We start from the raw sequence: 27991 nt of genomic DNA, 5'->3' as shown, positions 1-27991 counted from the left end.
TCAGAAAGCCTTCCATCTTAGACCAGGGAGTGCCGAGTTCTCAAAGGCATACACTGCTTGTTAGAGGTGGAGAGATGAAGACCTATGAGCTCAATATATATTATGTTTTTTAAATTGGATATTTTATTTATTTACATTTCAAATGTTATTCCCTTTCCTAATCCCCCCACCCCAGAAACCCCCTATCCCACTCCTCCTTCCCCTGCTTCTATGAGGGTGTTCCCCCACCCATCCACCCACTCCCACTTTCCTGCTCTGTCATTTCCCTACACTGGGGCAACAAGCCTTCACAAGACCAAGGGCCTCTCTTCCCACTGATGTCTGACAATGCCATCCTCTGCTACATATGCAGCTGGAGCCATGGGTCCCTCCATGTGTACTCTTTGGTTGGTGGTTTAGTCCCTGGGAGCTATGGGGGATCTGGTTGGTTGATATTGTTGTTCTTCCTATGGGGCTGCAAGCTCCTTCAGCTTCATGGGTCCTTTCTCTAGCTCCTCCATTGGGGACCCTGTGCTCAGTTCAATGATTGGTTACCAGCATCTACTTCTGCACTTGTCAAGCTCTGGCCAAATCTCTTAGGAGACAGGATCAGGTTCCTGTCAGCAAGCACTTCTTGGCATCCACAATAGTGTCTGGGTTTGGTAACTGTATATGGGATGGATTCCCAAGTGGGGCAGTCTCTGGATGGCCTTTCCTTCAGTCTCTGGTCCACACTTTGTCTCTGTATTTCCTCCTATGAGTATTTTTCCCCCTTCCAAGAAGGACCAAAGCACCCACACTTTGGTCTTTCTTCTTCTTGAGCTTCATGTGGTCTGTGAATTGTATCTTGGGTATTCTGAGCTTCTGGGGCTTATCAGTGAGTGCATACCATGTGTGTTCTTTTGTGATTGGGTTACCTCACTCAGGATGATATTTTCTAGTTCTATCCATCTGCCTAAGAATTTCATGAAGTCATTGTTTTTAATAGGTGAGTAGTACTCCATACCTGAGAACTCAGCTATATTACCCCTCCGCATATACCCAAAAGGTGCTCCAACCTATAACAAGGACACATGCTCCACTATGTTCATAGCATCCTTATTTATAATAGCCAGAAGCTGCAAAGAACCCAGATGTCCTTCAACACAGGAATGGATTTCACTTCTAACCTTTCCCTACAACCCTTCAGAGGAGGCCTGCTCTTGGTTTCCAGGATCAGAGTTAATTCTCAATGAGACAACGAACCATTCTGCTCGTCATTATTATTATTATTATTGTTGTTATTGTTGTTTTTATTATTATTTTATTGGTTGATGTCTAGCTATAAACTATGATAAACTCAAGGAAACGTAAAACTTTGAGTGAAAGTTACATGGAATTACAAAATTTATCAATATTAAGCATTTTTCCTTATTACAAAAATCATAAATATTATAAAATTTTAAATAAAAGTATAAAAACATAAAAAAAGAAAACCTCCCCAAATCTTACTTTCTTGTGACAACAACTGCCAGCATTTTGGTAGACAGCTTTTGGACCTTGCTAACACTCACCCATACACTGCACACATACATGAACACTCACGCACCTGGCATACATATGCAAACTGTAACACAATCATATATATACACACTCACACACTATGTATTCATGTGCACCATGTGTTGACATGTCATATGTACTCTCAAGCATGCACCCTGCACTTATATGTACACTGTATGCAGTGCTACACACACATACCACATGCACATTCAAATAGCCTGCACTTATACATACTGTATGCACACATAACACACACAGAGATCACATTAAGAAGTAGTTTCACCATTTGCTTTTCCATTCAACAACATGTTAAGGCAATCTTCATGCTACGACTACAAATTTACATCCCTGGCTTTAAGTGGTTGAGTACCACTCCACTGGATGATGAAGGAAATTAAAAGAAATCAGTATCTATGTAATTAACAAATTTGAAGTACAGTATTTATTTGTTAGGTGGTATTGGTAATTTCTGGAGAAAGTTAAGGATGTTTTCCATTTGCAAACTTTCCTAGCTGTTATATCAAACAGATGCACTGAAGTGAAATATTCAAATTGTAGCAATATGGTGTGTGGCTGCCAGACTATGCTATCTAACAGCTAATTATATAAATGGACTAAAAGCCAACACTGGCTTCTCCCTTTCCTTCAGACACATGCATCACTACTTATGTGAAGATTGTTTTCTGAACAGAGAAACACACATAGATACAATTAATCAAAACAAGAGAATATTTTAATGCCTTCCCCACAGTAAGTAATGCTGCAAACCTTTTACTGAGTCTCACTTGAGTAATTACCCAACCAACATTCCTCATTAACACTCATTTCTCAGCAAAGATTTTTATAGCTGATAGTTTTAGTAAGGCTTTGTATTAATAAGACTTCATTAACTTTTCAAAATATATTATAGTTCACTTCCTGGAATGATCAGAAGTCTTTTCAGATAGCATTAGACCTGAGCGACATGGGTGTACATCAGTGCAGCAGCAGGAGATTTCCCCACTGCACTGTAGACTCTCGTTAATAAAACAGAACAAACAAACAAACAAAAATGCCACTACCATTCTGAAGAGCTGGGCTATTTTCTTGGACAGCCAGAATGACGTGTTTGCATGCCCTCCATTTAACCTTGGAGCAGCACAGGACGTGACTGCACCTTAAGCTCGGGTGCTGTCAGAGGGACGAAGGTCTTGGAAGTGGCTGAGCTGTCTAGTGCAGATGGCACCAAGCAGCCTTTGGAGCAGGGGGTCTTGTGGAGCCACGTTCACAGGCTCAGGCATTCTGGAGAAAAGCCAGACATGTCAGCAAGCCGGCAGAGAGGGACTAGATGGGAAATCAAGACTGCACCATCTTGTATATGATCTTGGCTTCTAAAATAAGAATGGACACCATGTGTGGGTATAGAATCTGGATGGGAGTGGAGAATGTTTTGAGAAAACAATGAATAAATGTATTCAAATAGAACCGTAATAATATAGACAAGGATAAGGCAAAAGCTTACTATTCAACAAACTCAACAAACTGCGAAAAGCTGTCAAATTGTATTTATCTTTTCTATAACATTGTACTTTCCTAGCTGAACAAAGGTTGACCAAAAAAAAGGCTTGGCTTGTCCATTTTTTTAATAGATATTTTCTTTATATACATTTCAAATGCTATCCCGAAAGTTCCCGATATTCCTCCCCCGCCCCCGCCCTGCTCCCCTACCCACCCACTCCTGCTTCTTGGCCCTGGCATTCCCCCATACTGGGGCATATAAAGTTTGCAATACCAAGGGGCCTCTATTCCCAGTGATGGCCGACTAGGCCATCTTCTGCTACACATGCAGCTAGAGACACGAGCTCTGGGGATACTGGTTAGTTCATATTGTTGTTCCACCTATAGGGTTGCAGACCCCTTCAGCTCCTTGGGTGTTTTCTCTAGCTCCTCCATCGGGGGCCCTGTGTTCCATCTTATAGATGACTGTGAGCATCCATTTCTGTATTTGCCAGGCACTGGCATAGGCTCATATAAGTCAGCTATAACAGGGTCCCTTCATCAAAATCTTTCTGGCATATGCAATAGTGTCTGGGTTTGGTGGCTGATTATGGGATGGATCCCCGGGTGGGGTAGTCTCTGGATAGTCCATCCTTTTCGTCTTAGCTCCAAACTTTGTCTCTGTAACTCCTTTCATGGTTATTTTGTTCCTTGTTCTAAGGAGGTATGAAGTATCCATGCATTGGTCTTCCCTCTTCTTGATTTTCTTGTGTTTTGCAAATTGTATCTTGGGTGTTCTATGTTTCTGGGCTAATATCCACTTATCAGCGAGTGCATATCTAATGACTCCTTTTGTGATTGGGTTACCTCACTAACCTAGTCCCCTTGAGAACTCTGCAGTGTGGGTCAGAAAGTAGCACCCAGACACATAGGCAATGTGCAAACACACATTTAAGACTCCAGAAAAATAGGACCTAAAGGGAAATGTGTATGAAAGTACAGGTGGTGCAACAGTGGCTGCTGTGCTGGATGTGAGTGGGAAGAAAACACAATTGGCCATGCTCTCAGAGGGACCCATGCTCTCAGAGGGACCCATGCTCTCAGAGGGACTGATGCTCTCAGAGGGACCCATGCTCTGAGCCCATCTGTGGATACTAATGGACTTGTGGGGCTCACAGGAGACATGCTGGTCCTGTGGTTGTTCAGAGTGAAGACTGGGGGATATCTCTGATAGATGGAGTTTAATATGAGTTAATTAAGGTACTGGAGACACAGTCTAGAAAAAGGGATAATGAGAAAATATCCTGGAAGGCTAAATGAGATTAAAAAGGAGAAAAAGGCTCTGACAGATTTGAAGGTGTCACATTTCAGTAGGGTGTTGTTAATTAAACAGTTTATTGTATTTGCTTTACATTTTATTAGCTATTGATTTTGTTTTTAAACCATCATCAAGTTGTGCTAAAACCTTGTCAAAACTTTAATTTTACTTCTCAGCTTTTAAAGGTATGCAGGGCATTTGCATCCTCCAAAAGATGTAGGTGTCAATAAAATTTTAGAGTAACCCCTGGTGGGGAGGGTGTCTTGTTAATATTTTTCTAACTGTCAGAACTAAAGAGAGTTTAAAAAAGGAAGAGGAGATGGTAGTAATTAAACATTTAGTATGAAATAGTCTACTATAAAAATTAGTTGCTCAAAATTATCATTTAGTTTAAATCAATGTAAATATATATATTCTCACATGTATTCCATGAAGTACCAGATAAAGATATTCAAGTTTTTTTTTTTTAATGTCTTGGATAGTTTAGGCATTATGCATGTTATGTGAGTACCAGCCTGGTAGGGCATGCCTATAATCCCAGCACTTATGAGATGGAGGTAGGAGGATACTGAGTTTGAGACCAGCCTGGGTTATAAGGGAGAACATTTTAAACAAAACAAAACAGCCAAAACTAAACAAACAACTTAACACTCAAACCAAAACATAAGGCAAAGACAAAATGGAGACAAGGGGACATGCACAAAATAAGATAATGAGCAGATCCAAGGAGCTTGTTAGAAACTCCAGGCTTGAGTGCAGCTTCCCCTGGAATCGTATCTACCTGGGCCTCACCATGTTCTTCCTCCAATGCTCATGGCTCCACCAGGCGTCCTTTGCTTTGGAAGGCTTCCTACCACCGCATTCTCAGACTCTCTGTATTATAATTGCTTGCATCTTACCTGTGTTTCCCTTAGCATGGAGCCCTGCGACAGAACAGCAGGTGCTCCTTCCCAGCCAGTTGCTGACCATGTTCTCAGCACCCTGCAAGTTAGTGCTGAGCACATAATCAGCAACTGAACACTCAACATTTGTGTAAGGGTGGAAGGAAGGCTGGTAGACAGGCCCAACACGAAGACTTTCCCACCAAAGCACAGGAAGCAGGACATATTTAAGACTGGCTTACCTGCCAGAAGGAAATGTGGCTGTCGGTGTTCGAGTAGGTGGCAAGGTAACGGCCATCAGGAGCAAAGGACACTGCTGTGATTGGTCCCTTGTGTCCATGGATTGTCTAAAATGAAATTCATGGGCCATCAGTGACATGCATTCCATGGGACTCTTACAAGGAATTCTGTGGACATACTCAATGTTGAATAGGTGATATCACAGACACAGGACACTGTAAACTGCAACATTCTTTAGTTATAAAATCAGGTTTATAAAAATGAAAAACAGTGAAAAACTTCTTCATTTACGTAATGGCATTAATCTTGGTTCTAGGAGTGGGTCTGTCTTCCAGTTTGAACGCACATTAGTCCAAAGAGCAAGTGCATATTAGTGGACAAACCAGACTTTTCATTTTTTCACATTAAACAGTGTAATTTTGCAACCAATGAGAAAGGTGTGGTAGCCTACTCTTGGTTGTAAACTTGACGACTTCTGGAATTAACTAAAAACCAAATGCCTGGGTACACTTGTGAGGGTTTTTGTTGTTTCTTTAATTAAATCTTTTAAGTGGGAGGACTAGTTCCTAGTCTAGATCTTTGGGGTGGGAAGACACACCTTTAATACAGATCTTTTGATCTGGGAAGATTCACTTGTAACCTGGACCACACCTTCTGCTGGCAGCCTATGAAGAGGACATGGAGAAAGGAAGCGTGCTCTCTTTGGCTACATGCTCTGGCTCACAAGCCCATTCCTTCACTGGTATTAGAGCCTATTTTGGAGGTGGGGTGGCGATTTGGTGTATATTGAAGACCAGCTGACAAATCCAACGGTGTGGACTGAACAACTACTGGATTCTTGAACCTTCCATTGGTAGACAGCCATTGTTGAACTAGCCGGATCACAGCCTGTAAGCCACTCTAATCAATCCCTTTCATGTAGAGACAGATTCATCCTGTCTGTCCTGTTCCTCTCGTGAACCCTGACTAATAAAAAACAATCACCAAAAATTACCCAGAAACTGCTTATCTGAAGTGAAAGCCAGGCAAAACTGTATTGTAATCTCCTTGCTCTGAAACAAGGGAAAGGCTAATTTCAAGTCCTTAATAATTACACAATTTTCATGTTTATCCTTAATTTGACACCAATAACACCGAGCTTAACTGTATACAGCTACAATTAGTACGCATATGTACATGTGTGCATTGGAGGTATGAGCACAGATAAATCATGTTAACAGGGACAATCTTGAACTTGTGCCAATAGCTATCATTGATTTAACCATGAATAATAAAAAAGGAAGGTGTATAAAAGGTCCTTACCAATAAAAAACACACTCATCTGATATGAGGTTAGTATTTATACAAGATGCTGCATGCTAAGGAAATTAGAATAATAGTGTAAGCTAGCCACATTCAACTCTTAAACACCATACCTTCACTATGCTAGCTAATGCCCAGGGCCTTCTCTTTGTCTATAGTGGAGCAGGGAATGAATCTCAGTGGGCACAGACTTGTGATGTCATTTGGGTCATACATGCTGTTAATTTCTATAAGAAATTATATAGGATTCATATCTGAACGTTCAAGTGAGAAAGACCAGGGAGGACAGAAAGACACGAGCCAAGCAATTTCTTAATGGTCTTTGCAGGCTTTTTTCCTGTCATTTGATTTGATGGTCAAGGTACTCAAGAAAGGCTGTTATTCTGGTAATACCGGGCTGGGCTTCAGGCAGCCTGGGATATGGGAACTGAGTCAGCCTGCCCTGGTTTGCATTTGGCTCACTTCTTACTCACTGTGGAACCAGGGTCACATTATTTAACCTCAGTGTATCAATATCTATAGTATAGGGATGATGATATGGACAGTGATTGTATGTTTATCAGAGAGTTCTGTGACAATTAAACGAACTAATACACAGATTGTAACCTTCACAATTCTTAGCACATAATAAACTCAGCAAACATGATTGACACTTTTTTCTTGTTTACCTAGGAATGACAATACAAATGTTAACAATCACAGAACTTAATTACTTAACACAATTTTAAAATGGCGCCTCCCCTAAAAGTCTAGAATGGTTTATGCTCAAATCAGGATCACTAGGCATCCATCATAGATTAGTTAAAAAGGGACCCCGGACTGCCGTTATTAAATATGAGTGGGAGCTATCCATGGTGCTGGCAACATGCATGCTAATAGAGCAGTGGGTCCATGTGCCCTTCTCAAAAGCCTCAATGTCCAGCTGAGTGGGGGTTGAGCAAGCACACCCTGGGTCATGACTCTCAACATTCACACAGAAGGCATTACCTGCTTCAGATTAGCATCCTGCCTCAATTAGCCACAAGTGGACTTTAAGCCAGGCACCCACAGGATGTGACATCTAACAGCCAGGTAGCATAATTTCCTGGGAAAGTCATCCCTGCTAAAAACAGGAAACTAGACACCAGGCCCACAAGTGCCCCATACAGGACACGTCTGGCCAGTTCACTTTACATTGTCATGTTCTAGAGACCGGTGTCCAGAACATCTACATGAAGGACACCTCCACTCGAGGAGACATGGCTTCTCTAACAGATGCCATAAAAGTTCTTTCTGGCAATATTTTTTGGGGGAGGGGGTGAGGCAGTCAGGAAAATAGTTTGCTTCTAGACACATTCCTTTTTATGGTGTAATAGTCATTATATAATCCAATGGCATTTCTTTTACTGTCAGGAAGCTCAGAACTAAATTTATGCTCAGCTTGTGTCTAGTAATAAATACTGCATACAGATTCTGCTCATCTTCGGCCTGCTTTCAGCTAAGTGGTTTGAAGTCTAGATATATACCAAGTTTGAATATATATTTCTTTGACGTCTGTTTTGAACTAAGTAGGATTATCTTTTACAGCAGGTGAAAGAGAACATATGTAAGCAGCCCACAAATGCAAGTGTGCATGTGCATGCACGCACACACACACAGGCACACACACGTGTGCACATACACGCATACATGCATGTGATATGATGCTGCTGGGTTTCCCACAGAGATGCCTCCAAAGAGACTACAGAAGGTCCAGGAGCACAGCTGCGGCTGACACACAGGTCTCTTGTGGATGAGGCAATCTGACGGGAGCAGGGCAATCCACAGTGTGTTACAGCTGCTGAGGTCATCAGCCTCAGCCTGGGAGGTGCTTTGGCCTCCATTATAATGAAATGTTGCCCTTGTCTTTTGTTCAGATTCTCTGGAGTTGAGGACTGGTGCAGACATCACTTTAAACCCAGCCCCCACACTGCATTAGACACCCAGATGTGGAGGATCCCACAGAACTTACAAGTGCCTTGTGAGGCAGCAAACCCAGCCTCAGATGATAGATGCTAAAAGTCATTTTCAAAACAACAGGTGTCTGAAGGTAGGCTGGCTGCCTTTTTATGTACAAATGGGCATCAATGTATTGTCATGTGTGTTTTCCCCCCAAAGGTATTGGTGTACTGAAAAGATAGAGAAGAGATGAAGAAAACAGTCTCCTTTGAAGTTCTAGGAGGAATAAGAAATTCTGCAAGTATCCCAGTCAGAAGACAGAATACTACATGGTCCAACCCATTGCCTACTGAAAGAAAGCAATCTAAGGGACAAGATTAATAGCGAGCAGTGCTTATTCATATTGTATCTAGCAATAAATATTTTCTACCCATTCCTCTCACCATAGTTCTGTTCTCATCTATGTGGTTGAGACTCAAACAAAACATTTGGCTTCTTTTAGCAAAGTTAGAAAAATTTATGAAAGTGGGTAAAAATTTGTTATCATAAGTATGCAAAAGATTTACAAAGAATTGACCATGTATTTTCAAAAAGTAGATAGATGACTGGTTGGTAGATGATAGATAGATGGATGGATGGACAAACAGACAGACAGACAGATAGAGCACAGCCTACATGCCACAGCACCAGTCTTGGAGACTGAGAAAGAAGTATCTACCTTGGGAGGAACATAGCTGAATCTGGAATAATAAGGCAGATGTAATTTGAGGATGCTGGGAGCTCTGTTCCCAGTGGCTACCCATGTCCACAGAAGACCCAGTTATGCCTTCCACAGGGGCACCTTCCCCCAGAATGCACTGCAACAAACAGAGGACAAGTGTGCACCTCATGTTTCATACGCACAAACATGGGGGATGCCTGAACAAAGTGTCCACTGGTCTATGGAAGCAAGAGATAGATTGGAGATGGCCATAGTACTCAGGAGTGCCCACAGTGCAAGCCCAGCATCCTAGAAAGGCAAGAACTAGCAACATGGGCACTTTCTTGGTACTAATCCCATTTAATTATGACCATGAAGGCCACGGTGGGTCAAGCTCTGGTCACTCTGTGTAGTGTTTTTTGTTTTTTGTTTTACATATTCATACTTATAGCAGACAAATCAGAACGGGAAAGAGCTCAGGATAGGATGTGCATGTCTTTCCAGGATCCCAACACAGGAAGTCACAAATTTCATGGCAGGCTGGCAAGGAGAAACAAAGACATACATAGCAGAGAGGAAACAAAGACAGGCAGTCTTCCTTGCTGGTCAAGGAAAAAGCTCATTTAAACACAGCCATTTCAGATGAGTTCAAAAGTTAAGATGGAGTAATATCCAAGGAAAAAATATTCCCTGTTCTTTTTTTTTTTTTTCCAAACAATCAAGTAAGGAAAATTTCAGCAGCTATTTGCGTCATCTATCTGTTCGAGGAGAAGATAGGCTCGGCAAGCCACTGGGGTAGACATTAACCTTAAATCCATTAAACAGAGGATCAGCTCACTGTGGCTGCCTACAAGGCTTACACCATAACACCAGCAACAGTGGCTCATCTGACTATGGCCAGTCACAAGGCTCGGGTGGACTTAACCACTGCGTGGAGCCTGCTCAAGCCTCCCTGTGCAAGCACTCTCAGGGCCTTATGAAGTTGCCAATAGGACATCTTTTAAAATTTTTCAGCAATAAGGCCTATTTTTACAGACAGACTTATATTTCTAATTTTATCTTAATCTTGAGCTTTGTCAGTTATGTATGGTTATTACATTTCACAATAGTAAATGCATAATAATCTAAAGACTTTCCAAGTATAATCCTAAAAACAGAAAAGCTGTACCATTAGAAACCAGGAAAGCTTCTAACTAGGAACGCAAATTGAGGTGAACTTGGCTCTCTTTGCATATGTGCATACATATCTGGTTCTTCACTTTAATGTGCAGATTCTTTCACTAACGATCACAATGACCAATTTTGCTCTGCTCTAAGTTTCATCAATTCATGGAATCATAAGCTAGAATCAATACAGGACACTGGATATGCTGCTGTCTTCTAGCAATATACTGTATATTTAATCAGCATTCCCCATAGATTTCTCAAAAAAATTTGCTTCAATGGAAAGTGAATTAAACATCCTATTACTGAGATTAACTATAGAGGAAGGTGTATTTAATGTTCTTAAATACAGGTCATGTAGGAGACATGTATGTTTAAATTTTCCTATCTTTAATGCAATCATATTGCCTAACGAGGAGCAAAACTAAAACCTAAAGTTACTGGTAGTGGCTCATTATGCAGGTGAAAGCATAAACATTTACAGTGTCTTCACTATTTCTAAGCCAGTGGAATATTATGCCCTACAGAGAAAATCAAAAGGCTATATTGCTTATGTCATAAGAATTATCAGTATGTAGATATTGAAACACTATTTAATTCATCAATGTCAGTTAGTTTATCCCCAAATGACATATAAATTACTGTTAGTAACTGCAAATGGACAAAAGGGCTATGGTGTTTTTTAAAGGAATAGAGTCCATTTACTTAGCTTCTATCTTATAATAAAACTTATGGTAGATCCCTTTATTGTATTTATCCTAAGTCTACACCCATTAAGATACTCAAATGATACCAAATATACTTGTCTTCTCCTCAAATGTCTATTTGTTTCAATTAGTGATAGGGAATAATTCAGTTCACTGATTGGTTCCAGTGCATCCTATTAGGAGGATGCCGTACAGGTTGACCCTCATTCCAGACTTGGCGTATATATAATATAATATAATATAATATAATATAATATAATATAATATATAATCAGAAAGTACCACCTCGGCCTCCTCTGGAAAGAAGATAAAGAGGTTGTTAAAACATACCCATTTCTCAACCCTCAAGTCTGTTTCAGATCACTGTAACTTCACCAAGGGGCTTATGTGCCTAGCGTGTGGGAAGGAACTGAGCCAACAAGAATGACTGGGCTCTCTTCAAGACTAGAGAGCTTACCTTTCCATTCTTCTGTTTTGTCTGACATTTTGTGTATCTAGCGAGAAAGAGACAGGCTATGAATTTTATCATCATTCTTTTCTTAAGAACTGCTTCCTTTCTTTGCCTGTACAAGACACACAACTAAATGGGCCCATGAAAAACCGCAGGCACTGAGGACTGTAGAGGAGGGCTACTGATTAATGAGGAAGAACCATCATCCTCCAGGGGCTGCTGTGTCTGTGAGCCAGCCCAGTCTTCCTCCACCCTGCCCAGTGAAGAAGCCAAAGCAGCTCTTAGAGGTTTAAACTCCCACAGTTGCATCCAGGATAGGGGCTGCTTCACTGATTGCTGTTGCCTGGCCTGCAGACCCTGTGTGTTCCCACATGTCTGTAAGACAGCGAGACATCCGAGCTTCCTCTAGACTGGGTTTCCTGTGGGTTGGTGCTGAACTTGGAATCTTTGCCTCAGCCTCCTGGGTGCTTCAATTATAGGCAATTGTCACTACACCTGCCTATGGAAACACCACACACACACACACACACACACACACACACACACACACACACTAACACACTAAAAATAACTTCTACTCCCAACTATTTTTTTAGAAGTACTTGTAAAAAAATCTTTAAATCTCATCTCTTTAAGGAACTACCATGAGTCAGTGGATAGGCCCTCTCAGACTTACTTTTAAGACTTTGCATTTATTATCATTGCTTGTGTCTGTATATGATGTGTGGGAGGGGAGGGGGATGCATGGAGCATGTGAGAAGGTCAGAGGACACATATGTGGAGTTGGTTCTTTCCTTTGACGTGTTTTGCTTGTTTTTAAAGACATGTTCTCTCTATATAGTTCAGGCTGTCCTGGAACTTGCTATGTAGACCAGGCTGGCCTCAAACTCACAAAACTCTGCCTGACTCTCCCTCCGAAACACTAGGATTAATGATGTGTGTCACCATACTGGGCTCACCATCTAACCTTTAGCATGAGTTCTAGGGACATTCAGGCTCCAGGCTGGTGCGGCAAAACCGCCTTTACCTGCTTACTAACCATTTCTCTGGCCCATCTTCCAGACTGCGTTAGCATGTCCATAAAATCACAAAACTTACCAGATTTTTTTTCTAGAATGAGCAATTTTGAAGTTCTCTCTGCCAACTTTTAAACAGTGCATTTGTTCCAAAAATCAGAGTTGTCAGGTGACTCTAAGTATTCCAATAGTAAGTTTAACATTCTATGAGGCATGGTTTGTTTCCCCCAAACCATGCTTCGCCTTGTAACAGGAGCAATGGAGACATCATTTAATAGCGGATATTTAGTTGTTTTTATGGCTTGGGATAGAGACTAGTTGTTCTGGTTTGGTTTCCACAATGATGAAAAGCAATTTGGAAAAGAAAGGGTTTAGTGGCTTTCATGTGTATCATGAGGGAAAGGAAGACAGGAACTCAAGGTAGGAACCTGGGTCTAGAAACTAAAGCAGACAGCATGGAGAAATGCTGCTATTGGCTTGTTCCTTAGGGAGAAATGCTGCTATTGGCTTGCTCCTTAGGGAGAAATGCTGCTATTGGCTGCTCCTTAGGGAGAAATGCTGCTATTGGCTAGCTCCTTATGGAGAAATGCTGCAATTGGCTTGCTCCTTATGGAGAAATGCTGCTATTGGCTGCTCCCTATGACTTGCTCAGCTACTCTCCTCCTACAGCCCTGGCCCACCTGCCCAGAGATGACACCACCCACATTGAACTGCCCCAGGCCCTATCAATCAACAATCAAGAAAGACAAGTCTACAGGGTAATGTGATAGAGGCAATTGGTCAAATGAGATTCCCTCTCCTAGGGTATGCCTAGTTGTGTGTCAAGTTGACAAAAATTATGACATTAGTCACCTTTGTGAAATAATAAAGGGTATATGGTATTTTAAAGGGGAATTTTTTCAAAAGGAAATATATACAGCCTTCTGTTAAATATGGGGATATACTTGCTTAACTTATGCTAAATACAAGCTCTTATATTTTGTTTGCATTTCTGAATATACAGTCACTCAATGTCCTCATACACACAACTTGATCATTTACTTATTATCATATACTGGAGAAGTTTTTTTATGTAGTATATTACAGTCCATTGAAACAGTGGTGTAGACAGTAATAAGATTTCTAGGCCAGCTTCTAGAAGCCTATAGACATAGACAGACAGAGAGAGAGAGAGAGTCAGACAGACAGACAGACACAGAGAGAACAAGCCTACAGAATCCTTAATATTTGAGGATTTACAGTACCAGTTCACTTCCCTAAGCTCTACATTGAACAGTTTCAACGAAGGAAAACATTTCCAATGCCATGTCAGACAATAGGAACCTAAGTATCTGCTGTAGGAACCAGAAACTTAACATTTCTAGATATACAAGGGATGTCTCAATAAAAAAGCATAAAATGTTATTTTCTATATTTTAATATACACCTTATTTCAAACACAGAAGTCTTGGCACAGGTGTATTGCTCAAGGGTGTAGCATGTTCTTGGAAAGCCTGTGTTACATATGTGTGGCGGGAGACTGTATGGCATGTTTAGAAAAGAATAAGATGCCAAGTGGTGGTGGCGCACGCCTTTAATCCCAGCACTTGGGAGGCAGAGGCAGGTGGATTTCTGAGTTCAAGGCCAGCTTGGTCTACAGAGTGAGCTCCAGTACAGCCAGGGCTACACAGAGAAACCCTGTCTCGAAAAACAGAAAACAAAACAAAACAAAACAAAAGAATAAGATTAATTGTTCTACTTTGCTAGACATTTGCTTTGCCCTAAATTCTAAGCCTAAACCAGGGAGACTCTTTTACCTACTTAGGGTAGGTATTAAACTATGGGATTACTGTAAGGGTACATAGGAAACCTTGGTAATTTTCTGGTTATAAATTGTGTGTGTGTGTGTGTGTGTGTGTGAGAGAGAGAGAGAGAGAGAGAGAGAGAGAGAGACAGAGACAGAGACAGAGACAGAGAGACAGAGAGACAGAGACAGAGACAGTGAGAGAGAGAGAAAGACAGACAGACAGACAGACACAGAGAGAACAAGAATATGAACATACTGGAGTACACAGAGGGAGAGCAAGACAGAAAGAACATGCCATCAGAGGGTGTAAGTCATCCTTGGGAGGGTGGTATCTATGAAGCCTCTGGAATGGCTAGGATTTGTAGTTCAGGGGCTAAGCAGATTGAAGGCAGCAGGAAGGGCTTGGGACTGCTGGCTGAGTATGTGTGGTGAACCCTCCTAGAGAGAAGTGTTCTTTAACCCAATGAAGACAATGTCTATAAAACGCTTCACAGAAGATGCTGTGTTATCTAAGCCGTCATGATCTCCAGATGACTTAGGCACCAAAATAAACTCACTTAATACTACATTGAGTCTTAAAATTTTTGCTGTTGGAGATTAAAAAAAAAAAAAGACATGATCGACACAGTTTACTTAGGTATTTTGTGTGTATGCATGTCTGTGTTCATGTGCTTACCTGTCTGTCTGTCTGTCTGTCTGTCTGTCTGTCTGTCTCTGTGTAGGTTTTAAGTTGACACTGGGTGCCTTCCCTTTTCTCCTTATTTTCTGAGACATGCCCTCTCAGTGCACTGGTATGCACTGGTTGAGGACACTGGCCAGCCAGCAACCCCTTGTCTCTGCTTCCCTGTCCCTGGGGTTATAAGGAGTGCACCTCGCAGGCCGAGAAGCTGAACTCAGATCATAACACTTTTACCAAGTAATCCATCCACCCAGGCCCCATAACCTGGTCCTAGATATTGGTATTTGTGAAGACACAACTCATTTTTAAATAAAACATAAATAACTTGATCTTCTCACTAAGTACTTATAGAGTAAATACTAGAGTGTTAGCAAATATACTAAAAATATAAGAATGCTTTTTAAGGATATAGGGGAAAAGCATAAAATGTTATTTTCTATATTTTAATATACACCTTATTTCAAACATTGAAGTTTTGGCACAGGTATACTGCTCAGGGGTATAGCACATTCTTAGGAAGCATAAAATGATGGGCTTCATTCTCAGCACACACACACACACACACACACACACACACACACACACACACACACACTACCACCACCACCACCAAGAACAACAAAATAAAACCAAAACAACAATAACAACAACCAAAGTCAAACACATACTAGTCTTAACACGAAATGGCTTCCCTTTGGAATTCTGCTTATAAAAATTCTTCACAAATTTTAAGTATTGAAGAAAGAAAAATGATAGAATGGCTAGTTCCTGAAGCCTGGCAGTGCTCGAGTTTTCGTCTCTGACTACTTTAGTCAGTTTGCACACGGTCCCTCACCAGTGTCTCATCAGTATTTACCATTTACGTGATGTCTCAGCAGATCTAAACAGTGGAAAGATAAAGTTGTAGTAAAAATGTATATTTTACTTACACAAATAAGATAATGGCTGACGTTTTAAAAGTGAGGCTCCTGGCACTGATTGTAGGAACTGTTTAGAATGTGAACTGTGCTTCCACTTTGGGCGTCAGTAATCCTAGGACAATAGTGAGTGACTTTGACCTCGGTGTATAAAATACATTTATCACTGAAATGACATGCCGGCTGCCAGTCAGTATGTGTCTCTCATTTGTTAGGGGCCCTCCTGCTGTGACTCCCTCATTACGATTTGCTTTCACTTCCTGGGCAAATGACAAGTAGAAAATGAGGCAGTTTCTTTCTTGACCAAGCTTAATCCAGAAAAAAATGAGATGACAGCTGCAGCCACCCAAGTGTTACAGAGCATTTTCCAAGTGTTTGTTGTGCACTTGGAGCACCAGGTCAGGACACGAGGCAGCCAACAGGTTACCTCGCCTTCCTAGTCTAGGGCCACAGTGGAAAGAAATGTTTCAGAAGCCGAGTATATTTTGTTTATGATTTGGAGCACTCCATTCACTCAGTTAAATAACTTTGCTTTAGATACACACTGTAGAACAGCTTGGGTGCTTTAGAAAGAATATTCAGCTGAAGTCTGAACCTAAAAACGACAGCCTGTACTAGGTGCTGGGCTTTGACAACTTAATTGTATAATGTGTGTGTGTGTGTGTGTGTGTGTGTGTGTGTNTGTNTNTNTCTCTCTCTCTCTCTCTCTCTCGATATACACACATACATACACACACACACATATATATGTATATATATACACACATATATATGTACATGTATATATATGTATATGTGTATGTATGTATGTGTATACATATATATATATATATATATATATATATATATATGAATGAATGAAAATCATAGTTTAATTTCTGACCCACCAATTTCTAGTGCTGGCTTGAGATAACTCAGTGCACAGTACATTATTACAAAGCTGGGAAGTCATCACAAAAATGCTAAAATCCTTTCCACCAAAGGGTAGAAAAATAAACTCCAGACATGAAAACTGCGCCTATGATCACCGCTGTCTGTATTTGGTGTCTTTATGAAATTCTGCTTTGATATAAATAAGCCCACCTTTCCAGTCAATGCACATCTGGGATTTGTAGGTACAAGTTTTGTATCACTTATCAGCAAGGGAACAGATTGAAATATAGGTTCACAGATGGATGTACACATGCTTAGTTCAATAATCCAGCCCTTCTCATAGCCATACACATGGCCACAGGAACACATGAACATAGGCACGTGCATACACACACACACACACACACACACACACACACACACACACACACACTCCTGCCTAGGGTGATGACAAACACGAATGCATTGCTATTATTCATCCTACTATAGCTCCATAACCAGTCACTGAGCACAGCACATTGTAATACCCTGTGAAAGCAGTTACACATATGTATGAACAGGAAAATATATCAGAAAAGAATAAATTGTGTGATGTGACACTTGTATTGCTACTGCCTGGAAGTTGTGAGAAATGGACTCAGAAGGCTGGCCACTTAGAGCGAGAGGCTAAAAGACTGCTTTGTGGAATGCATTTTCTAGGTTCATCAGGCCTCAGTGGATACTGCTCCCACCATGTCCCTTGGGGAACCTTAACCACAACCTACCAACTCAGCCAGGAAGCCTTTCCTGTAAATCGGCTCCAAATGCGCCTTTCCTAGAACCGTAGTCTATCACTCTGTAGTAGATCTGCGCATGTCACAAGGGACAGTGCTTCCTTTCCAATAAGCCATACATATTTGCTCAATTTATAATCCTGTCTATTGATTCAGGATTGCCTGGCTAGAAGAGTCTTAGCCTTTTCATTTTCTAGCTCTCTATATAAAATTATTTCTTATTGTCTGCTTGCATTTATATTCAACCAAAAAAAAAAAAAGAGAGAATGTATTTAAACAAATTCTAGAAACTGTAAGTTCAAACTTCTATGTATGAGAGATGAGAAATTTATTTTTATACTAAATAAACAACATAGTGACCATAAACAGCACGGGATGAACCGTAAAACTTCTCTCTGAAGGAAGCCTCGGGACACTTTCCAGAGCAACCAAACCTCAAGAAAACCCTGAACGCACACAGCTTGGACCTACAATGCACTGCTAGTTTTAGAAGGGTCTTTTTCATTTCTGCACCCTTGTGATTTGGTGAAGTACAGCTATGTGATCTTTCTGATTCTCAACAAACCAATCCTCTAACAAAGATTGCAAAGTCACCAAAAAGCAAAGCGAGCAGTACAGGGAGGAGATGCCAATCTGCCCACAGAAAAGTATGGCGTTAGTTTTAACTAATGTAACATCCAAGAGCAGGACCTGAAAATAAAAATGAATATTCAATAGAAGAATAAAAACAGGATCTTTCCATCATTTGAAATCAATACCTTCCTTATTAAGAAAAATATCAAATGAGATACTACAAGATTGGTGAAACAGATATGAAAATGCAACATTATTACTTATTGAGCCCTTTCTTCCCCTTGGTCACTGAATTAGATCTGTTTTACAGCAGTCTTTAAAAATATAAATGTAATTCTGGTTAATTAAATGCAAATACACCAAGCCGGGTGTGGTGACGCACTCCTTTAATCCCAGCACTCGGGAGGCAGAGGCAGGTGGATTTCTGAGTTCGAGGCCAGCCTGGTCTACAAAGTAAGTTCCAGGACAGGCAGGGCTATACAGAGAAACCCTGTCTCAGAAAACAAAACAAAAAAATATTAAATGCAAATACTAATAAATCTGTAAAGACCTTTCAGAGAAGAACAAATTATATACTTATTATAAACAAGGATTTTAGTTTAAGGACATCCTCTTTAAGCCTCCCTGAGTTTGTCTCCCACTACTGCTTCTGGTTACCGGACTAGGGTTTGCTCATGTCTAGCTACAGTGCTTCTGTGAGACGAGAGCACAGGAACTTGTCACAGTCAGAGAGACACCTACTGTATAGATGGTTTCTGCCAATGGGGGTATAGAGCAGCTCACAGGGGTCAAAACAAGGCAGAACCCCTTCAGTACTGCCTTATTTAGCACAGTCACAGCATGGCCTACTCACTTAGGAAGGCTCCAGGCAGTTCTAGCTTCTCCCTAAACGGCATCTGCACTTTTGTTTCTTCTGTCTGCCTGCCTGCCTACCTGCCTGCCTGCCTGTCTGTCTGTCTGTCTGTGTACATGTACATATATGCACATTGTCACTTCTGCCTTGTTTCCTTGAGACAAGGTTTCTTATTCAATGTAGAATAAGGCTGGTGGAGACCTTCTGGTCTCCTCCTGTCACAGTTTAGGATTAAAGCCATGCCAGTTTCTGACGTGGGTGCTGGAGATTAGAACTCACATCCTCAGGCTTGCACAGCGGCAGTGCTTAGTCACTGAGCCATCTCGCCAGTCTGTATCTTCAGTCTTCTCCTTTACCTGCCATCCTTCTTTCTAGGCCTCTGGCATTAGTTGCTTACTGTATAAGATTTTGTAATTAGTCATGGTTGTATCATTCCTTGATTGCCTTCTCTTCTAGACCGCCAATGCAAAGAAAACTTTCCCTAGGAAGTTGTCCTGCCTGGTTCTACATCCTCCTCCTCCTCCTCCTCATCATCATCATCATCACCGTCACCACCATCATCAATCACCATCACCACCACTACCACCGCCACCATCATCACCTTCATCATCATCATCTTCATCATCACTATTTTCTGGCCATCATTTTCTTTTTCCTGAGCCATTTTTCTTAGCCATTGTTCAATGTCTTGACAGCTCAGTTAACACAGGCCAAGCCCATGGCAGTTAGCAGACAGCTTTCCTTCCTTTCTCATTAATTTGCATCACCTCAGGATGAGCAGCTGGAGGGCCCTGTAGGCTTCTTTCTTTCAAAGCTACTTTAACTCATAATCCATTATTACTATTTTAGATACATTGTCTCCTAGTTTTACTTATTAAGTAAAATATTGAGCTCTAGTAACTCTACCTAAGAGTTATTTTAATACATTTTTCAATTAAAAACATCTTCCTTGCAATTCTAAAGCCTTCACTGGGTTTCTTCTCCTGTACAGAAAAACAACAACAACAACAACAACAACAACAACAACCACCACCACCCAACCAGCTAGATTCTATGGCCCTTAAAAGATGTGGGACTTGCTATCATTTGCTATGAAGTTTCAAATCAAGTTAAGAATATTGTTTTACTAAAATTTTCTATAAATGTTATGTTTCTTAAAATAAGGTCTTATGAATCTTCTTAGAGATGACTTATGCAAGAGGAGAGCTTCAGACACCGGAAAGCATGAGATGGATTCTATATGACACAAAATGTATACTGCTAGTTAGGAAATGTTGCTACAATCTTACTTTCTCCAGTTATTAAGTGCTGTACTATACTACCAAGAACTTGAAACAATAAAAAAAAATAAGGCCTATAATGTTTCAAATTTTCAATATTTCTAAATTTTTAAAGACAGTCTTAATTTAGAAACAGAAGATTCTCATTTATTTCCCTGTTAAAATGGCCACTAAAGTAACATTCACGTCCACAAAATACTATTCCTTCTTTAATCCCAGCACTCGGGAGGCAGAGGCAGGCGGATTTCAGAGTTCGAGGCCAGCCTGGTCTACAAAGTGAGTGCCAGGACATCCAGGGCTACACAGAGAAACCCTGTCTCGAAAAACCAAAAAAAAAAAAAAAAAAGAAAGATGTATATGCAAATAATGTTTTGTAATTTTTATGTTTTTATTCTTGACAAAAGAGTTTCCTAGGCACTGTATGCACCCTTAGATGCCTAACTGGCTGAAAAGGATTCCGTTCTGCCAAGTCATCTTTCCTTAAAGGAATTCCACATAGGAGGTGCCAGGAAAGACAGCATAGTAGAAGCTATGGCTGTCAGCTGACAGGGCATTTAAACTCTTCCCTGGATACCAGCAGTTGCATTTCCACTTTCACACCTTGGGGAGGGAGCAGGCTTCTGACTTAATTCTACTAAATAGAAGTCATTAAAAACCAAACCAAATAATACCCTCAACTGCCCTGTGAGATTGCACGTGGAGAGGTGGCAGCACCCTAGGAAAGTCAAGGTGCCCAAATGTGCCCTTGACTTGAGTGCACTGCTTGACTGTGTCACCCTCCATAGAGGATACGGAGGGACACAACAAGGTACTTCTCCATCGCTCCCTCAGATTAGCAGGAAGACACGAACATGCACCCATCAATTTATCATTTAGTCGGAGGGCACAGTATCAAAGAGGACAAAGAAACTGGCAAGAGAAGGCTGACCTCCTCCTCAACTCTTAGCTCCTGCTACAACCACGTCAGATCCAGTGCTGTCTGCAGCTGCTTGCTTATCTGCTTATATTAGAAGGAACTAATTGATTCTTAAAATCTGTTGGCATCTGCCTGGCAGTTGTGGCACACACCTTTAATCCCAGCACTCGGGAGGCAGAGGCAGGCCGATTTCTGAGTTCGAGGCCAGCCTGGTCTACAGAATGAGTTCCAGGACAGCCAGGGCTACACATAGAAACCCTTTCTCAAAAAAATCAAAAAGTTGGGCTCTAAAGACAAATCAAAGTGTCAAAGAGAGCTCCAAGTAAATACGGGACATTCTTATGAGTACTGGGAGGATTCTCTCAGCTTGGTTAAGTTGGTTGGTTTGTTTGTTTGATTTTCACAAGTTCCAAACAAGCTACTCCCCCCCATCCCTGGAGGACAGAGCCCAGCTTGTCTTCCAAAGTGCCACGGAGCACCTCTGAAAAGGGCCACGGAGCACCTCTGACTAGTCAGCACAGCTTATCATACTTTGATACTTAGACGATGTATCACTAGCATGACTTCTAGCTGAGGACACCAGCCACCATTTTCTAGAACTTAATACACTTCGCTTTGTACCAAAGTCTGACCTTTTAAGGTAAGGTTGTTGTTTACATTCCAGCTCAAACTATTCTAACATAATAAATATGTGATGACTGTGTAAAAGTATGGTGTTGCTTTACCAATTTAAATTACATGTTGAGAATTTATTTCATTTAAGAAATGCAGCACCCTTTATCAAAACACTTGTTGAATATATTAAGAGACTGCTGGCACCCTCCTGCATTAATACATTGCTGGCACTATCTAGTATGGTGAGTTTGGTAACCCCAGCCACTAGCCACCTGAAGTTTGAAACTTTGTAGCTGCTAAATAAAGAGAAGCTATTCTAGCAGGGGGATCAGAAGACTAAGGCAGGCCTCGGGACTTTTTTCTTTCTGTGGTGGTTTCTGCGATTCACAGCTCACAGGCAGTCACTGCAAGGGGTTGAAAGGCTTAATAAGCACAGGGCTACTAAATTATGCTTACACAATTTTGCTTAATTTAGACTAATGAATTGCTTAAAATTGCTCAAACCTATTTTGTCAGGGGTCACAAGAGTTTAAGATTTAGTCATTCGGGGGAAACTTTAGGAGTAAAATCACAAAAAGAGAACAAACTCTTATTCTTGGGATGATAAATCATGCAAAATGACCTAAAAATCAACAGAACGTTAAAAAGAAGGGGCTCAGGGTTGCTGGAACTCTGTGAGTTTTCAGTTAGTTAACAAACACAAATGCAAATGTGCCCTTAAACAGTAATGGGGCAATAATCATAATTGTTCTCTTTTAACCAACAACAGAAAATGTGTGTCGTACCCGCTAGGAAGAGTCTGAGTCCCCAAGAGCTTATCATACACTGACAACAATATATCTGCCTGATTCTTGTAGAATATGTATCCAGTAATGTAAAGAGCATCCCAGGGGGACGACTGCTCACTTTACAGGAAAATACCATTCTGTGAAAGGGTTTCCTATAAATCAGCATGAACAGGAAAAAGAGACACGCACCCCCTTGCTTAGACAGAAGTCCCTTCAGACTGTCTGAGTGAAAGTGCTCTGCTAACACAGGAGCGTCCCCAGAGCTAAGAGCTCAAGCAGCCTATCCGGGGAGACCTGGGTAAATTAGATACACTTCTGCATTTCTTTTTGATACAAATTCAATTTTTTAAGAGCTTTTCCCCCAGACGAGATGCCAATTTCAAATCTCAGTCCTCAGTGATTTGGCTTCAGCATGGTCAGCAGTTTCCTGTTTCTCAGGCAGCCTGGTCTCATGATAGATAGCAAGTGGTTTTATTCCCAAGAAAAATAAATGGTAAAAAAAAAACCCCAAACCTAAATTGATGAGTTTGTCCGGCTTGTTATGTGTGTGTTAGCTTGTTTTTGAGACATGGTCTCATTTTATTGCTCTGCTAACCCAGAATTCTTTAGGTAGACCAGGCTGCCTTTGAACTCAGAGCTTTGCCTGCCTCTGGTGGGATTAAATGTATGGGCAACCACATCTAGCCCAAAGTGCTTTTTTTTGTTTTGTTTTGTTTATCTAAATAAAAAAAGCTACTAGGTAGGAACTTCAGCAGACCTTTGATTTCTGGATACCAAGTCCCTGGGTGTCAGATATGCTTCCTTGAGCCCATCAGAATTTACATAAGCAGTCTGGCTATTCTAGAATAACTCAGCAGGCTTCCCCACTACTTAGGAGGTCAACTGATTAGTCTATCAGGAGAGCTGCTCTTCACCCACGCCCAGTGACTTTGCTTCCTTCAACTTATTTCACATGTGCCACAGACACACCACATTAACTGATAAATGTGTTAATAAAAAACCCACAATGTTAAATATTGGAAAAATGTGTCTATAACAAAAATTTGAAGATATGAATTGTCCTAACACGAAGCCATAATAAGAAACTTAACTGTGAGTGTGGTGCCTGCTCTCCCGATGGTTCTCATGCCTCTCACGAGATCGCTGGACGCCATTTAGAATCAGGGTTCTGGTATTTTCACTTTAACTACCACTCTCTGTCTCACCAGTGAGCCATTTCAAATGAGAGCAAGTTACTAAAGCGTAGCAAAGACTGACCCTCCCCACCCCCGTCCTATGAGACTCCACAGACTTCCCACAAGGCCGTGGGATCCAAAGCTCATTTTGTTTGGTGTACTTCTAAGTTAGTGCACTCTAAAGTTTTAGTCTCTTTCACGCCACCTTGACATTTGTGTGTGTGTGTGTGTGTGTGTTGGCATGCTCTAGTCTAATTTCAATGGTCACTCCCCTTCAAGATCATTTGACCTCATATGCTCACTTTTTCCCTACTGTGGGAGGGAGGACACTCTCCATTCTCTGTGCAGGACCTGGGAAGGCATGTGCCTAGGTTCTGGCCAGGAGAGCAGGAGGCAAGCAAGTCGAGCAGAACTGTAATAGTGAGTGGAACCAGAGTTCACACAGCACCCAGTGGCAGTGCAGCTGGAAACTATGAAGACCTAAGCTACCCTTGGGTTTATCAACAGATACGAACAGTTAGTTCATTAAACTAAAAATGTGACACAGAGGATGAGAGGTCGAGAGAAGCAAAGAAGGGAATATCATGAACAAAGAAAGGGCTAAGGACACAGAGAGAAGCTGACTAACAGCTTTGAGCAAACAAAACTAAGCCAGTCAGTCTGGCTTGAGGTGAGGCTGGAACAGCTAGCAGGTAAAAGCAGAAAACCAAGCAGAAGCCAATTTTACTGCATAAGTATTATGACATATTATTTATATTATATAATATACATTATAGTATCAATATTTCTGTTAATTTAGTATTTATAGATTTATACTTCAAAACCATTACAGAAAGTTTCCAATTATATACAACAGAACAGAACTGAAAATGTCAGTCATGATTACTTTCTTATGATTAATCATACTTTCTCTACCTGGACCTACCTTCTTGCTTTTCCCACACTGATTGGAAGTAAATCTTTAAAGCCCTAAGATCAACAGAGGGGACTAATATCCAATATATACAAAGAACTCAAGAAGCTGGACTCCAGAAATTGAAATAACCCCATTAAAAATGGGATACAAAGCTAAACAAAGAATTCTCAACTGAGGAATACCAAAGGGCTGAGAAGCACCTGAAAAAATGTTCAACATCCTTAATCATCAGGGAAATGCAACTCAAAACAACCCTGAGATTCCACCTCACACCAGTCAGAATGGCTAAGATCAAAAATTCAGGTGACAGCAGATGCTGGCGAGGATGTGGAGAAAGAGGGACACTCCTCCATTGTTGGTGGGATTGCAAGCTGGTACAACCACTCTGGAAATCAGTTTGGCACTTTCTCAGAAAATTGGACATAGTACTACAGGAAGATCCAGCAATACCTCTCCTGGGCATATATCCAGAAGATGTTCCAACTGGTAAGAAGGACACATGATCCACTATGTTTATAGCAGTCTTATTTATAATAGCCAAAAGCTGAAAAGAACCCAGATGTCCCTCAACAGAAGAATGGATACAGAAAATGTGGTACATTTACACAATGGAGCACTACTCAGCTATTAAAAACAATGACTTTATGAAATTCTTAGGCAAATGGATGTATCTGGAGGATATCATCCTGAGTGAGGATAACCCAATCACAAAAGAACAGACATGATATGCACTTACTGATAAGTGAATTAATAGCCCAGAAATTTAGAATACCCAAGATACATTTGCAAAACACATGAAACTCAAGAAGAAGGAAGACCAAAGTATGGATACTTCGTTCCTTCTTAGAATGGGGAACAAAATACCCATAGAAGGAGTTACAGAGACAAAGTTCGGAGCTGAGACAGAAGAAAGGACCATCCAGAGACTGCCCCACCCAGGGATCCATCCCATAAACAACCACCAAACCCAGACACTAGGCAGATGCGAACAAGAGCCTGCTGACAAGAGCCTGATATAGTTGTCTCCTGCAAGACTCTGCCAGTGCCTGGTAAATACAGAAGTGGATGCTCACAGTCATCCATTGGACAGAGCACAAGGTCCCCAATGAAGGAGCCAGAGAAATAATACCCAGGGAGCTGAAGGGGACTGAAGCCTCATAGGAGGAACATCAATATGAACTAACCAGTACCCTCAGAGCTCCTTGGAACTATACAACCAATCGAAGAAAATACATGGTGGAACTTGTGGCTCTAGCTATATATGTAGCAGAGGATGGCCTAGTCGGTCATCAATGGGAGGAGAGGCCCTTGGTCCTGTGAAGGCTCTAGGCCCCAGTATAGGGGAATGCCAGGACCAGGAATGAGAGTGGGTGGGTTGGGGAGCAGGGGGAGGGGGAGGGGATAGGTAATTTGATTTTTGGAGGGGAAAGTAGGAAAGGGGATAATATTTGAAATGTAAATAAAGAAAATATCTAATTAAAAAAATCTCATCAATGGGAGACCTGATTGTGAGCTGACTTTCTGATGTTGAGGGAAGGCTGCCAGGTACTGAGAGGGCAGCAGACTGCAGAGCCCCTGATGACTTAGAGAAGTATGGGATTGCCACTGAGCTGCTGGTTCACAGTTCAGAGTGTCCCCTCCCTCTGTGGCCTGGCAGCAGCTTCTGCAATTCCTTACCCATGTGCTCCTATCAAAACCTTACTATGACATGATCAGCAAGCACAGCCATGAAGGTCTCGGGTGAGGAGAGTCTCTAGTCTTCAGCTTACCTGCCTGTGGTTTCATAGATTTCATACAAAATTCTATGGTGTTTTATATCAGAATTTCTGTTTAGTTTCCTGCTTAGATGACCTAATGTTATTAATAAACAACATTACCGCAAGCACCAAGCAGTCACAGCTTAAATAATGATGCCGATGTTTTAAGAAACGTTTGCTTTCCTTATTAAGAAAGATATTAGTTTCCCTGGGTCCCGTCAGCTCATTTAGAGGACACTTACTATGGATTTGAGTATGAAAAGATGCTAGTTTAAAATCAAATGCTGTTTAGGGATGAACAAACTTGACCACGTGAGCAGTGGCATCTGGGTCTCCCAGCAGAATGCTCAAGACGTAAACAGTCCTGACTTGTACGAACAAGGGAATCGTAGTCACAGGAATTAAGGTAAGTGTGGCTAAGGTTATTTAAAAGATAATACTTTCTATGAATGAAAAAGAACGGAATGACCAATATTGTAAGTCGCTCAATTGGAAGTAAGTACCCAAGTCCCAGTTTTTAGTTTAATTTTTTTTTTCTTAAGTGACAATTACTAATCAGGAAAATTATTAAGCTAAGATACCTAACTTCATAGTTCCAGCATACAACAAATGCCTGTTACAGTACGGCAGGACCTTAAACACTGAAGATTAAGCGAGGCAATAGTAGGATTTCAACAGGGAGTTAGGCTATTCCTCAAAGCGGGGCAGGGCACTGTCAGGTCTGATGAGAACATCAAGAAGCCAGAACACAGTTGAGTTGCTTGTTTTAAGTTACAAACTCTTGAGAAAAATTAACTTGCAATAATACATTTTTTTCTTTAGAAACAAGCTAGACAATATCCTACTAAGTAGCCATATAGCTACTTGAGACTGGATTAGAGACATTATAAATAAAATACCTAAAATGTATTTCCTCGGTTTCAAGCACGGCATGTTGCTAGATTCTAACAGAGCAGGAGGCAAAGACTCAGAACATTCTGTCACCGTCAAAGATTCTGTGTTTCAGAAGATAACACATTCACTTGAATTTATATTAAAGACTTTATTAATTTAAGTTTATTAACTTAAATTTATATTAAGACATTCAAACGTTTGACCTGCTATTTTCATTCCCTTTTTTTAATCACACACACACACACACACACACACACACACAGACCTAAGAAACATAGCATTCAAAATGTCGTCTCTTCAATTAAAGCCAGAATAAATTTACAAAAAATAATTCAGGCTTTTAAAATAACAAGCTAGAGTTGACATAGGAAACATAAATTATTTTTCTCCAAAATTTAAATCAGACAGAAAACAGCGAAAGAGTTAGTAATTTCCTCTCTCATCCTGCTTTTAACAGTAGTAGTTACAAATGAAGAGAATAAAAAACTTCCTGATATAAAGAT

The 27991-nt window shown here is 40.9% G+C and overlaps 1 protein-coding gene across 2 annotated transcripts in view; it reads right to left on the bottom strand.

Annotated features, from left to right (window-relative positions):
- Wdr7 (WD repeat domain 7) overlaps positions 1-27991 on the bottom strand; it is a 272657-nt gene that overhangs the window by 4981 nt on the left and 239685 nt on the right. For both annotated transcript variants that reach the window (XM_029471767.1, XM_021150163.2), the window contains one exon: positions 5439-5543. In XM_029471767.1, coding sequence (XP_029327627.1) covers positions 5439-5543 — 105 coding nt within the window. The remainder of the gene's footprint in view (positions 1-5438; positions 5544-27991) is intronic.

This window comes from Mus caroli, chromosome 18 (assembly GCF_900094665.2).
Source record: "Mus caroli chromosome 18, CAROLI_EIJ_v1.1, whole genome shotgun sequence".
NCBI classification, from domain to species: Eukaryota; Metazoa; Chordata; class Mammalia; order Rodentia; family Muridae; genus Mus; species Mus caroli.
The sequence above is the reverse complement of the archived record's forward strand: the minus strand, read 5'-3'. Positions and strand labels throughout refer to the sequence as shown.